The 14761-nt window shown below is 38.6% G+C and overlaps 3 protein-coding genes and 1 non-coding gene across 4 annotated transcripts; 1 reads left to right on the top strand and 3 right to left on the bottom strand.

The window, feature by feature from the left end:
- Positions 1 to 718: 718 nt before the first annotated feature.
- LOC119990798 lies at positions 719 to 3580 on the top strand. Its single transcript, XM_038836902.1, has 3 exons — positions 719 to 951; positions 2614 to 3280; positions 3446 to 3580. The coding sequence occupies exon 2, from the start codon at positions 2658 to 2660 to the stop codon at positions 3231 to 3233; it is 576 nt and encodes a 191-aa protein (XP_038692830.1). The 5' UTR covers positions 719 to 951; positions 2614 to 2657; the 3' UTR covers positions 3234 to 3280; positions 3446 to 3580.
- Positions 3581 to 5630: 2050 nt separating this feature from the next.
- Positions 5631 to 9725, bottom strand: LOC119991237 (protein RETICULATA-RELATED 1, chloroplastic-like). The gene is made up of 7 exons (XM_038837529.1): positions 9068 to 9725; positions 8615 to 8713; positions 8093 to 8313; positions 7546 to 7615; positions 7256 to 7335; positions 6592 to 6656; positions 5631 to 6182 (listed from the first exon to the last, which is right to left on the bottom strand). The coding sequence occupies exons 1-7, from the start codon at positions 9575 to 9577 to the stop codon at positions 5989 to 5991; spliced, it is 1239 nt and encodes a 412-aa protein (XP_038693457.1). The 5' UTR covers positions 9578 to 9725; the 3' UTR covers positions 5631 to 5988.
- Positions 9726 to 9817: 92 nt separating this feature from the next.
- TRNAS-GCU lies at positions 9818 to 9899 on the bottom strand. The gene has a single exon. It is a non-coding gene; the product is annotated as a tRNA-Ser (tRNA).
- A 717-nt stretch (positions 9900 to 10616) lies between these two features.
- Positions 10617 to 14444, bottom strand: LOC119991238 (UDP-D-apiose/UDP-D-xylose synthase 2). Its single transcript, XM_038837530.1, has 9 exons — positions 14009 to 14444; positions 13706 to 13798; positions 13412 to 13519; positions 12083 to 12197; positions 11867 to 12000; positions 11672 to 11773; positions 11493 to 11585; positions 11251 to 11386; positions 10617 to 11141 (listed from the first exon to the last, which is right to left on the bottom strand). The coding sequence occupies exons 1-9, from the start codon at positions 14276 to 14278 to the stop codon at positions 11029 to 11031; spliced, it is 1164 nt and encodes a 387-aa protein (XP_038693458.1). The 5' UTR covers positions 14279 to 14444; the 3' UTR covers positions 10617 to 11028.
- Between the last annotated feature and the right edge of the window lie 317 nt (positions 14445 to 14761).

The raw sequence follows: 14761 nt of genomic DNA, 5'->3' as shown, positions 1-14761 counted from the left end.
CAAGCTTTGATCATTGGTAGAGTGTCACCTTAACGTAGTGGAGGTTATTAGTTTTGGGCTCCATGACCCATGTCATCAGTCTGGGCTTGGTTATCACTAATGCCGACGTGATTTTTTAAATTTTGAATTGCTACCTTGCAATCGATTCATCTCTATTCTCGATAAAATTTACAAGTTTTGATCATTGGTAGAGTGTCACTTAACGCAGTGGAGGTTATCAGTTTTGGGCTCCATAACCCATGTCATCAGTCTAGGCTTGGTTATCCCTAATACCGATGTGATTTTTTAAATTTTGAATTGCTACCTTGCAATCGTAATCGAATGAGAATGGATAAAAGACTCGTGGGATTATATATTTCTTGGAACGAACGATGGACGAATATGAATTGCATGCATACAAGTTACGCGTGGGCTGATGAATTGGGCAAGTGGATTGAACTGGGCCTTCAGTCCAGTAGCATACACATCACATACTTTCAGGATTTTAATCTTAAACAATGGCCAGAATCCAGATAGTGGGGCATCGGCATCGGCATCGGCATCGGCATCGCACTTTTTTGTTTTACGGACAAGTTATTACATATAAATAGAGGAGGGGGTTCGAATTCCTGCCCTCACAGTCACGGACTCTTGGTGGGAGTCCAACCCAACTACCCAAGTGGTGGTTCCTGCACCTTCTTGGGCTTGGTCCGATGCAATTGTGTGATTTGGGAAATTTTGTGATTTTTAAGGGCATATGAGGAATAAATTATTCTGGCGGAGGACAAAGCTGGGACAATAAAAAGTTAGGGCAGAGAAGAACCAAACAACAATATTTCCCTCCCGAAACTCACTGTTCTCCGAACCTACATGTTTGGCTCAAGCGAGAGTGACTCGCATCTCTTCGCTCCATTCCATCAGAACGATCACCAGCTAAACCACACTGGTGCCTCAATTCTGGATCGAAATCAGGTAAACGCATGGATTATCGAAAACCTTCTCTGGAAAACCCTAAATTTCAAATTGGAGCAAGTACTTCGAGTTCCTGATTAACGCACTTATACTCCTGCATTGCGTTGTTGAAAAATGGACCTCGACATCGAGATTCCGGCGACTTAGATGAATATGTGAAGCGTGTTTGAAAACTTCCGGATTTTGCGTTTTAATGATTGAATTGTAATGGTTTGTTTCTTGTGAGTTATTGATGATTATTAGCGTTTTGGAATCTCGTATTTAGTGGTTTGGATATTTGAAATTGGATTTGTGTGTTGTATTGGGAGTTTCTAGTGTTAGAAAATGTTTGACGAAGTTGGCTTATTATTTAATAGGTCCAGAATCCCCTGGAAAGATGTTCAAACGGCCAATTGAGTAAGCGTTTTACTGTGCACCATGCTAAGGCTGTGCAAAACGCTGCTCAAAGCCTTTCGCAAATTCTGATTAGTGTTGTACTTTTAAATCATTATTTTCAACCCTTCTATCTCCTTGAATCAGATCCTAACCTGCTCTAACTCATTGGAATTTACTGAGAGAGAGAGAGAGAGAGAGAGAGAGAGAGTTGTGGTGGAGCATCCTTATTGGAATTTGTTAAATGAGTAAGTTCCTCTTGAGTGGGTTCATGGCCACTGGTCTTGACTCTTTCCTTCCTAGGACCTAGTTAAATCCCAATGGGAGTTGTTACCCGTTTGATATGAATATTGTTATGTTCTTCTATATGTATTGAGAAACTGGTATCTTTCTTTACACTCGAGAAATTTCTGTGAAACTATATAGTTAAATCAAATGAAAAATATTTTGTATGAGAACGATTGAGACTACTGAAAAACGTTCATTTATGTTTCGATGGACTAGAGAGTTGCGTTAATGCTGCCATTAATTTGCCTTTTTGTAATTTCTGCTGCACCTTATTGGTGCTTCAATAAAATCGTTTTTCATTCAAGAAAAAAAGATGCATATATCTTTTGTGATGTTACTGGTATTGGTTCTTCTCGAATAGGTCTACCCAAATATGAAATTGTGGAGACTCGAGTTGAAAATAATTCACCGTCGTCAAGTTAGAAATGGGTTTACTCTCTTTTATTGCATGAGCAGTTGAAAGTAATTGTCAGTAAGTAGCCGAGACTGATAATATAAGCTTGAGTTTACTCTCTCTATTTGCAGGCGACTTAGTAAGGCAATGCTTTCTCCTGCTGAAGTACTGTTTCCAGAGATGGGTGCTCAGAAGAGTAGACGGTTTTTGGATTGAGATACCCTCTCTTTTAACCATAGTTAACTTATTTTAGTCGAGCATCTCCTCATAGGAATGGAGATATAACAAATGGACAGTGGCGTCGGGATAACTGGTTGTAGATAAAGTGCAAATTATGTGTAAATTAATATAACCATTGAGTTTGTATATGATTTGAAGTGAAATGTGTTTGGTTACATTAAATTACCAAGATTTCTAGGTACTTAATATTTCATTTGAAATTGTTATGCCACTGTGTTTACAACGTCCCTCTATATTATTTATTAAAGCTTGTTGTTTCGCATTGCTAGTCCTGTCTCGCTTTCCCGTTCTTATCTTACTCTCAAAATTGTTTTACAGACTAGTTATCTTGTCAATTTAACTAACTAGTGGTTCATTATGTAATTAAGAGTGACTAGTGCATGCGAGAGAGGAAAGTAATCTCAGGAAAACAATGAGTGAAGGACCAAAGCTTTACACCTACAAACCCAAGAAAGCGCAGCTGAAGCAATGCCAAGCTCAACAACAAGGTAAGGGTTTCACTTCACCATCACCATCACCATCTATGGCTTCATCGACATCAGCAGCACCTGCACAATCATCTGCAGCAGCTTCATACAAGAAGGGGTTTGCACCCCCACCACCACCTCAGCCTCCAAAGGAATCTTTTGCCCGCCGTTATAAGTTCCTTTGGCCCATTCTTTTGACTGTCAATATTGCTGTTGGGGGTTATCTATTCATAAGAACCAAGAAGAAAGATACCACTAGTGTTGAGGAAGAAGTTCCAGAATATGTTCCTTCAAATCCAGCTGCTATGACCGCCAAAATTGCAGAGGCAACTTTGCAAGCTATCAAAACACCCACAAGGCGAGAACCAATTCCTGAGGATCAGCAGCGCGAACTTTTCAAGTGGATGTTCGAGGAGAAGAGGAAGATTAAACCAAAGGATCCTGAAGAAAAGAAGCTAATTGATGAAGAGAAAGCAACTCTCAAACAATTTATTCAAGCCAAGTCCATTCCAAGTATCTAGCAACACTTCCCAAAGGAATTCTTTTTGATTCTCTTTAAATCCTTCAGGTATTTGATGATTTCATTTCAGTTTTTTGAATATTAAAATTACTGTATTTTTTTCAATATTTGTGCTCTCTTTGGAATTTGGCAAATAATACAATGCTGGAGTCGTTAGAGTCTGTTAGCTTTTAAACGTATATTGATTTGAAATTTTATGTGGCTAACTGACAGGTGTTTTCCGTTACTCCATGTCAAAGTTGCACAATGATGCAGAGTTAAACCATGTCAGGTAGATGTTGCCTTTGGATTTTTTTGGTTCTTACATTTTAAGTTTCTGTTGACCTATGTTTCCAGGCATGTGATAAATGCTCCTCTTTGAAATATTTTTCTTTTAATTGTTCGATGGGGATGGGGCTGTTGATGAGGACGACGAGTAGCTTGACCTCTGAACCAGTGCCACCCCCGTTGGAGTGTCTAATATTCATCCAATTTAAGTTTAAGCTTTGAAAATACAAAGATTAGAGCGGCAGAAGTCAAAATGAACTGCTTAAGAGTCTTAAGTGGTGGATCAAACCCAAGTTATAGCTGACCTCTTTGGGTCAGGCAAAAATGTAGAGGTCATCTATGGGCTTGGTTGCACAAGAATTGATATAACATCTCGAACACCCCGATGGGGAGGATGAGCATTGAGCATGTTATTGCCTGAAGTGGCATGATGCATTTTTTTGCGGTGCCCCGAAGCCTACAGTGCCTCTTTCTGAATGCAATATTTTCTTTGAATACATGGCCAGTCCTCAATCGGCTCTACTGATGGTATTCTTTGAATATATGGCCAGTCCTTCAACTGGCTCTACTGATGGTAGGTAGCAGAATATTTTTGGCATAAGAGAAAAAAAAAAAGCCTATCACGTACTGAGTATCAACATGATGTCCCAGCTTAAATGAATTGGACTCTCTGGTTCGGTAATACTCAATAGTTTGTTAATGGCTTCCATTAGAATCTCCATTGATTACTGGTGTTCAAGAATTTGTGAAGTGACAAACTTGGAAGAAATCATATCGGGTGATTTCGTCTGTCAAGTTAGTGAACAAATCAAAAACCAACTCTTAGAGGGATTTGGGACTGTAATTATAGCCCCACTTTTTCCTTATCGGCCTGGCCTTCCTGGCTGATTTTATTGGGCCTAGACAGTATCTAAGTCTGGGTCAATAAAACTGGGTCTAGTGGGATGGGCTCAAGCTTAATATACCAAATCTGAGCTCAGCCCAAACAAATTAAGCCAAAATTCAAACAGAGTCCAGCTGGCACATCCTTTGGACAAAACATTCATGCCCAAGTTCCTGAGAAAGCAAGCCAGGTCTTTTGGGCCTCCTGGCCCATTTTAGGTCCATATTAGGCCCAAAAGAGAAACTCATTACAGCACAAGTACAGTCGTGCTGAAAGAATATATATGTAAGAGCATGTCCAATGGACACTTGAAACATAGTTTTCAAGTGTCCAAAAGTGAACTTTATGGAAAATTTAGAGTGCTAGAGTTCTACAATGGATGAAAATGAACAATTGAAAACATACTTTCTTGATAATGACACTTGTTTTATAGGTTGTTGTGGAAAATGACACTTGAAATATGAAGTATGGATATAGTTGATGAATAGTGAAGAGAGATGATGAAAAGGAAGAGAGATGTGATGAAAATGAAGATAGAGGTGATGAAAAGTAAGAGAGAGATGATGGAAAGAAAGAGAGAGAAAATAGAGAAATGAGTTTGAAGTGTTGGAAAGTATAAAGTGTTGATGAATAATGTATATTGTGGGACCCATTCACCCAATTAAATTATGCCACTCAGGATAAAGAAGAAGAGAGAATGATTTTGAAGTGCTTGATATTTGGTTTACCACTGGAGTTGCTCTAAAGTCCTGACCAAACCCAGCCGAAATTCCACTCGAAACAATTAAGCCGATCACAAGTAGCTCACCTTTGGTTCCGCCAGCCCCTGCATCGTCAATTGAATTCCTCATTTCCTTGTCCATCGCGAGGCAGATAGGTGGCCCAGCTGTATAAATCAGGTCTACAAGTGTATAAACAATTCTCATATTATTCTCCTGTACATCTTTACAGCAGACCAGCAAGCATAGCTCCAGCATCATTCGATGCCGCAGGACTAGTTGGTTGAGCTACTGGAGGAGGAGCTGGTTGTACCTGAGCAGGTGCAGAGTTTCTGTGGGAATGCTGACTACTTGTTCCTTGATGAATTCTTTTAACCTGCATATTTGTTGACAGCAGAATGCAGAATTCATCAAGCCTTAAAACTTAAGAGTGGATGGAATACATGGCCTGAGAATCGAGACACATACTCAAATGTTGTGGGAAATCCTCAGGCAACTGTCATTCGCAACTCATAAATTATGAGGGAAGAAAAAAAAGAGAGCCGGGGATCATATCATTCAGTCTAATAATTTATTTCTAGACAGCATTCCTGGTTAACAATGAATTAATAATACATAAGCAGTGCATGGTCCACAGATTTCAACAACTACAAAAATCGTGGCCACAAAGCCAACAAGCTTCCCCAGAAAAATGGAAGTTAGCTTTCGATATTTAACCACAGCAGCTCATTCAAGCAAATTTGCTAGCGATGAAACCAAGACGGAAAGGGAAGGCTTCAAGATGTACATGCAGAAAACCTCTCTTCTCCTTCTAGGGTTGGATCGTTTCGCTGATCTTTGATGGAAATTTTAAAAAGCAAAAAATCCAGTAAAAAATGAGTAGCTGCTTACTGCACCCCACTCTGTTTTGCCCAATCAACAAACTGCATACCAGCATAAATATTGTTGGCAAATCGAATACCAACAGTGAAAGCCATCGCAACAGGTGGAATTCGCTTTGCCAAGGGTGATGCTTCAACCAGGTGTTCGAGTCCAGTGATTATTTGATAACGGGTGTTGGAGGAAACCCCAAGAAAAACTCCTGATCATCGAGAAGGTAAACTAATGAGCCTAATGCAATCAATGAATGGCATTCAAAACTTCCCAAAAATAAGCTTCTTTGAAATCAAAGCAATGACCAGTTTATACAGCATCTAGATAATTTGACAGGTCAAACACCGTCTTGCTCAGGTCCCAACAAAACCCACCAAGAACATATGTTGGCAAGATGTCAAAACATAGAAATAGTGGCTAGTGATGTTTTGCGTTCAATTGATAGAAAGATACTTCTTTCTACTCAAATATCAAATGGGCAAACTTCTGATGATTCATAATCTTGTCAGAGACAACAAGTTCAAATTACATTTACAGAAACAGAAACCAGATTACCAAGAAAAAGAAACAAGAAACTAAATAGTGATTTGAATAAAAGAGCTATACGTATAACGTACCCCAAAGAGCAGCACTCTGCACAAGTGGTGGCACGGGAATGTCATCTTCGGATTTCGTTATGCTTCTGATCATAACAAAAGAAAAACCAAAAAATGAACTCAATTCTCTCCTCCAGAAGATTCAATAAAGAAATAACACCTATAAAAGTAATATCATAAGCTAAATATAAGGTTCTCGTTTCAGGTGTAAAATTCCTGACAGAAACTGGTTTCCAAAATAGTTCCTGGCTACTTGGCAGGTAAAATCTTTACTCAAAAAGTGGGAAGCGGTGTGATTCTTTAAACTTTTTTCCTATCTTTTCATTTTCCCGCATCAGAAAAGCAGCCAATTATAATGACAGAATATCTACTCAATCAATTCCAACCAAACAAACTCAATGTCTCATAGGCATCGACATCTGGAAACCCACACACAGACACAAGGTGCTTCACTTTCTTTTGCATCTGTTCTAAAACGATTAATGAAATTCAAAAATATGGACAGTAAAAAATCATATAAATTCAGTTTGAGAAAGAAAATGCAAACTCATCCTTCATATATCAGTCCTAATGCAAAAATGATGATAAACTGAAACGCTTCTCACATATATTTAGCACTTCGATTCAGAGAAAAATTAGGTGTGACAATGAAACATCACACAAATACTAGTAATAAAAAGATTACCTTTTGGCAGTCATGATCACATTTGCAATGCCTTGGCCAATGAGACCACATCCAAACCCAACTGCGCCATATGATACACCCTGGATCCATATACACCAATCAATTAATTTAATAACACATACTGGAAGAAAGAGAAGAAAAGACCACCAGAACTTGGCATCACAACCAAAATCCAAAAGAAAGAAGCATAAAAAATAAAGCATTTCAATGTGTAAATACTCCTTCCTCCCTGTTGTTATTGACGGTTCAAGTCCGAAATGCAACTAAGTGGTTCGAACTGAATGTGCTACCTTATAGAAGTACGTAGCCACCCGCTGGTTTAGTGAGAATCTGCATCCAGGCCTCTCGGCTTCAAAAACACTGCTCAATAGGAATAAAACATCATATGAGATTTGATATCTGCACACTTGAAAAATTATCGAAAAGCTGTGCTCAACAAGTACAACAGACAGTTCTAGAATCAGGAAAGCTGTGGTCAACAATTACAACAGATCGTTCTAGAATCAGGAAGAAAAGAAAACAATATCTATAAGAATGGCACATGGTATGCCCAGTTCACATTGTAAAAATAAACATTATACATTCCCTAGCCCAGTTCACAACTTTAGCAAATTGATTATGTAATATTAAACCATTTGGAGCCTAAAACCAGATGTTCCCTAACAAAGTTAATCATACTAATTAGGTGGGAATTACCAAATTAGCATAAAAACACATAAATAATCAGTCAAATATGCAACAGTAAGCAGGAATATGGGTATTACAGGTGATAGTACATTTTAACATGTATATGTATCCAGTGAAAATATAATACAAATATGTCCGGACAATGTTAACCTGCTGGGTAGAGCTGCACAAGCACGGTTCATGCGTCCAAATAAACCTCTTGTTGCTGATGGCTGCCCAAAGCGAGCATAAGGTGCCATCATACCAACCATAGCAATGTCCACGACTATACCAACCAAGAGATCAGCAAGATAAAGTTCAAATTCTGACCAGAACTCTTTTCCCCTTTTCTGGTATTCAGCAAAAGTTGCGCAACAAGAATCAATGACTACCTGCATCATGTCATATGGAACAATAAGATGATAAAACAAATCAGACTAGGACAAAGAAAAGAAGGCACTTGTGAGCATCACCAATTTAGATTCAACAAGAATCCATGACTGCCTGCATCATGTCATACTAAATTCGAGCTAATGTTTATAAGTTTATTCATCAAATTAGATTTCATATTTCTTGCAGTAAGCCTATGCTGTAGGCTATCCTAATGCAAGAATAAAATCATCATAATCATGTCGATAGAGCATCAGCCCTACAACAGCGCAAAATATATAGATAAAGTTACACTCAACAAACCTCTGTTCCAACTTTGAAAAGAAAAGAAGGATCAGCCAACATTCTGTCACGAAGCATAGAGCAGTTCTTCATCAAAAAGCCCAGAGGCCAAATTGAACCCTGCAAATTCAAATATCCAGGAGCATTAAAACAAAGTAAGCAAACATTACGAAGTAGTAACAAAATGAATGCAATAAAAGAAACTATGCAGCTCAGTAATGTACCTACGTGCGTCCAGTTTTAATATTTTTAATTGGAAAACACTGCGGCATCAATTGGCTATATGAAACTCTGATCTTACATTACATATTTACCATCATTTAACCAAGCAATGATCATATGTTATTATCAACAAACCAAACAACAAAAGAAGAAGCATATGCAACATTTAGACCACGACAATCTTTTTCTAGTATTTCAACTTTTTCATCCACCAAAAAGCAATGGTAAAGACTAAAAAGCACGAAGATTTACCTGCAATTCCAAGTACCGCAGAAGAAACATTTTGCGCAGGCCAGAAGTCTTGGCTGCTTCCAGCATATCCGCAGGGAGCCTCACCCCGCGCGCCTCCGCCTCTTTCATAACCTCCTCGAACTTTATTACCGGACCAAACTCCGCCTCCTCATCACCACCACCTTCCCCTTTCCCATCATCACCGCCGCCGCCACCAAAAGAATCGCCGCCATCATCGCGTCCGCCACCACCACCATCAAATCTGGGCTCCAAATCCCTAGGTTCGTCAGTAAACTTACTGTTCGAACCCAGGCCATGATCAACAACCGTTTTGGCCGCTAAATCTGAATTGTCAACACATTTACGCCTGAAAACTTGGTTCAAGGAGACTAACTTCAGCGACCGGAACGAAGGTTCCTTGAAAGAACAAGAGATCCTGAATTGGATAGCTGGAGTGGTGTGATTACATAATTTGTCTGTCGATAATTTTGTGAGGTATGATGCACTGAAACTTGATGAAGAAAACGACATTTTAAGGTGGCTGCGAGAGTGCTATGAGAGCTAAGAAGACGTTACCATGAACGTTTGCTTATAATCACAGAACAAGGGGGGTTGGTAGGTTTTCTTTGTTTTGCTGGAGGTCATCGGAGTTCGAGTGAACCTGAGCTGTGAATTTGAACACGTGATTCGATGATTTAAAAATAAAATGAAAACGATGATTTAAAAATAAAATGTAAAATAAAATGAATAAAATGTAAAATAAAATGAAAACGTCGCCTGAGAGATTCGAACTCTCGCGGGGAAACCCCATGTACTTAGCAGGCACACGCCTTAACCACTCGGCCAAAGCGACTTTTTGATTATTGGCTCTACTATATAATTAAATCAACGTTAAGTCAGTCACAAAAAGGGCAATCATGGCAAATCGCTTCTCTCTCGGCTTGCAGTCACGCACGTTGTGGGAGGAAAACAAAGACAAATTCTTAAGAAAAAGAAAAAAAGTAATTGTTCCAATTTGGTTTCAGTTGGTTCTTTAAACTTAAGGATGTCCTAAACTTAATAAGGTTGCATCATTGCATCTGGTGTCCCGTATCAGAGACAACCGTCGATTTTCTTATTAGTTCTATAAATTTATTTCAAAAGTACTAACAGTAACACAAGCCCTGGAAAAACAGTCTTCAAATTATAGCAGCTTACGTTAATGCATGTATTTTAATTTATTCGAATCTGCCGTGATTCAAAGGGTTGTGCAAGCACAATTACGAGGATTGCATTAGACTACGTCCATGATTATTTACAACTTCAGATCAAATTGCAGCAGTCTCCTAAACGGAATCGTTTACATTGTATCGAGACGATAAAGAGAAATTCCCTGAATTTCATATTAAGGAAAATTATTAATCCATGAACCATTCAAATTACATCCTCTACTGTTACTGGCTCATTGCTTTAACAAGATTTTGGATTGGTAGTTCCGTCGAAACAAAAGCTTTTCACTCATCTTCCACCAGGAAGACCCCCATCTACCATCGGGAATTCAGGATTCCACATTTGAAAAGAATCTTGCATATTTGAGATTAATAACAAACAATATAATTTAGGAAAAACAAGACCACGAGGGACAGACAAATTAATACAACATATTCCAGGTGGGGGCGAAGCAAAAGAGAGGAAGGACAGCCAAGCCCCAAAAAACCTGAACTTTAATCTATTAACGGTCCGGACGACTCGTAGCTCAATCTCTAGCCACAAAATACAGAAACAAGATACAGTTTCACCCTAAAAGAATCTAACATTTCATCACAGATGATTGAGCTACTGACTACAGCGACACCAGCGAAAAAAACGTAGCGTGTATGGAGTCAACCACAAAGATTATATTTAAGATTTCCTTCAAAAGAATTATAACAACCGCTGCCCACAAAAAGCTCCTAGCTCGTAAAAGAATTTCATTTCCTTTACCGATGCCAAAACATCATCTCTCAGCTTGATGTTGGTTTTGCCACAGCCTTCTTGACCGCCTCCGCATATGTTCTGTGTTGATAGGCGAGGGTTGACTCAAGTAAATCCCAGAGTGATGTCTTAGGATTCCAACCTAACACACATAAGGCATCATCCATATTCAAAATGATATCAATACCATTTTTAAAATAGTGAAAAAAAATTTGAAATGACAGATAGATGCCGGGGAAACTATACTATACCAAGTTGTCTGTTGATAATGGTCATGTCCGGAATTCTCTTGTCACTATCATCATATCCCTCACCGTAAAATTCTTTGGAGCTTACATCAATAGTTGGTTCCCCCAGAGCAGTTTCTCCACTCACCTTAGCATAAACCTGTGGAGTAAAAGTATATTTACTCCTAAACCGAAAAAATGCTATACCAAGACCTAAAAACAATTGACAGAAACAGAAGAAAATATGTGAAGAAAGCAATGTCCACCTCCGTCATCATTTCAGCAAGCTGCCTAACAGTAACTTCGTTGTGAGGGTTGCCCACATTAAATATATGACCATTAGCCCTGGCAGGATTTTCCTGTACGATAAGTAGCAATATTAGCTATTTCTTTCCTATCAAAATGTGATGAGAGATGGCACAGAGAAGGGGGAGAGAGCACGCACAATCATCAACAACACAGCCTCAATTGCATCTTTTATGTAAACAAAAGTTCTCTGGGATTGGCCACCGTCCACAAGCTTGAGTGGTTCTCGGCGTAGGAGATTCTGAGACGATAAAGAACCAAGAAACAAATTATAACCAAACCTGGAAGTGAATGCAAATCTGTATCTTCCAATGAAAAAAGATCATATACTAACATTACTAAAGCAAGCTAGAACCCTGGGAACACCCTCATTTGGACCATCAATGCCAGGAATGAAATCCATCCTGGGGCCAATCCAGTTGAATGGTCTCACAATGGTGAACTCGAGGCCATTCTCCGCACCCTCGGCTACAGTTGGCAAAAAAGGAATTCAGGAAACAATACCCTAGCATTCTCAAAACCAGTCAGATAAAAGGAAAATTTTGCTGACCATAAACCAGCCTCTCAATCAATTGTTTTGCACATGCATAGGACCATCTCTGTTTCTCAATGGAACCAAAAATGCAAGGGGAAGCATCTTCTTTAAGGACATAGTAAGCGGGATCCTACACAACGATGCACACACAAACACTCTATCACTGCCAACAATAGAGAATGTAGTAAAAAAAAACACAAAAACTAAATAAGGCAAATTCCATGGAAAATCTAGATCTTCAGCGTATCTTATGATGGAAAGGTAATCAAGATTGTGACAGGGAAAAATGACAAGTGATCATCGTCAATCCCCATGATTAACATCAGATACAGGTATAAGATGCCACTTAGCGCACTTACTATCCCAGCCGGGCAATGCAAGGTAACTTAGCAACTTCAGTCATTCGTCCTATGTAAGTCAAGGATACATTTAAATGCCTAAAGTTAGGCATGCAACATTCATTCCCATTTGATACTAACAACAAAAGTCAAAACGCTGCAAAAAATTAGCATTTCTTTATTCAAAACTATTTTGCTAAGTGAACCTATAAAGCATTCATTTCTTAAAATATATGCCAAACAAAACAAAGTTTAAACCATGTGATTGCAATGTAAACCTAATGCAGGGGGGAAAGGCTCCACAAGAACACTTCCCAAAATGGCAGTGAAGAGATCCAAAGAACATATCAAAAGAAAACACATTGCTAATACTTCTTTTCAGATTTTCTTTCAATTTGCTTAATTTTCATCACAAACAAAAGCATGAATGACGCCTTTATTAACTACTCCAAACTATAGTAACCACAACCACAGCTGCTACCTAGTCAAAATAGTTGGCAGTTAACATGATTCCATCCAGACATCATATGAACAATCCAAAACTGCATTAAGGCACTCTATTATGAAAATATACCAACAGGCTCAACAACATATCATGCAACCTAAAATCACTTACTTTAATATGTCGTGATTTAAACTTAGATTATAAATTTTTGAAAAGTCAAAGTCAAAGCTGCAATACACAATGAGCAATACACCAAACTCAGCTGCAGTGGACTTTGAACCAGCACTTTCATTAATACATTCAGGCCAAAACAGATTTAATCTGCATGGAAATAGTCTACAATGAATAAGACTATCTTACAAGCTAACCTAACTACGAGATGTCAAAAGCTAACATCATTTTGACTCCAACAAGAGATCTTGGAGACCACTAGTTTAAATTTCTAAAACTCCAGAATCAACTAAAATCTAGCACCATACCATCATCATCAACAAAAGCTTTATTTACTTCAAAGCATTTTGAAGTTGACAAGAAGAATCATAAGAGAAAGCAATGGATTACCTGACGCAATGGACTATCTTTGGGGAGAAAGCTACCAATTGTTTTCCCATATACTTCGCAAGTAGAAAAGTGAATCAGACGCTTACCGTTCTCCGAACAGTACTTGACCTAAAGGAAAAGAAAATTTGTAAAAAAAAAAAACGTCCATCCACATCAAAACATGCATCAACTTCAAGTGATTTCAACCACAACAGCCAACTCGTATCCTTTTCAAAATGCTCTTGAAGGCAACGATAAACAACACAGAAAACAGCAAACAAGAAAACAAGTATTTCAAAAAGAAAGAAAACATACCACTGGAAGCGCGTCAATGAAATTGCTGTAAATTGTGTCCAGCGGACGCGTATTGTAATCAGCCGGTGTACAGATAGCTGCCAGATTAATAGTCTATGCCACAAATCCACCATAATAGACCAGAGTTCGTCAATAACAATAAAAGAAAGAATAAAGCAAAGTAGATGAAGATTGAAAATGTACATAGCAACAGAAACTGCAAGAGTTGCAAGAACAGAAGAGCAATTCATTGCATAATCTAGAAACACAAGCATCAAATTCATAAATAACTAAGAGCATACGTGAAGATAGAGGAATCAATACCAGATCTGACATCTTGATGAGGCCTTCAAGGCGGGAGTCGTGCTTGATGTTTATCCGGTGGAATTGTATGCGATTACCCCAAAGGAGGGACTCCGGCTCGAGGAGGTGCTTGATCTTATCGTTATAGACATCAAGAGCCAGGATCTTGTGAGGCGTCTCATTCAGAATCTTCTCGCACAAGTGCGACCCTATGAACCCCCCGGCACCAATCATGCATATCGTCATCGGCTTTATCAGCCTCCCGTCAAGATCGAACCTCTCAGTCGCCATTGTTTCTCTCGCTGTTGCTTTCTCTGGGGGAATTGAAACGGAAAATGAAAACGCTTAGCAAAAGCTCGTTTAATGCGTGTCGATATAGAGGAAAGAGAGGGTGACAGGTTTTTTGGGTGGGAAGGGGAAGCGGTGGGCCATATTTTTAGAGCGAGGGAAAAAGAGGCCTACATTCATTTTGGCGATTGAGGGTAGCGCGGTAGCGATATTCAAGTTCGACTCCCCCTCCTCATTTACTTAACAAAATAAATAAATAAATAACAAAGCTAATTATAATGTAGTTTTATCACGCCTTATGTAAAAAAAAAAAACACAATGTAATTTACATTTTATGAACAAAAAAGGGTGATATTGTTTGTTTCAATACATAAAAAGTAAGGTTGGTCAGTTTATTTAGCTAGGAAATTGGGCAATTAAGGGATTCAAGTCCGAATGTCCAATAAAGATAATTGAAAATTTTCTATATACTAATATTCCATAATC

Source organism: Tripterygium wilfordii, chromosome 22, assembly GCF_013401445.1.
Source record: "Tripterygium wilfordii isolate XIE 37 chromosome 22, ASM1340144v1, whole genome shotgun sequence".
NCBI classification, from domain to species: domain Eukaryota; kingdom Viridiplantae; phylum Streptophyta; class Magnoliopsida; order Celastrales; family Celastraceae; genus Tripterygium; species Tripterygium wilfordii.
The sequence above is the reverse complement of the archived record's forward strand: the minus strand, read 5'-3'. Positions and strand labels throughout refer to the sequence as shown.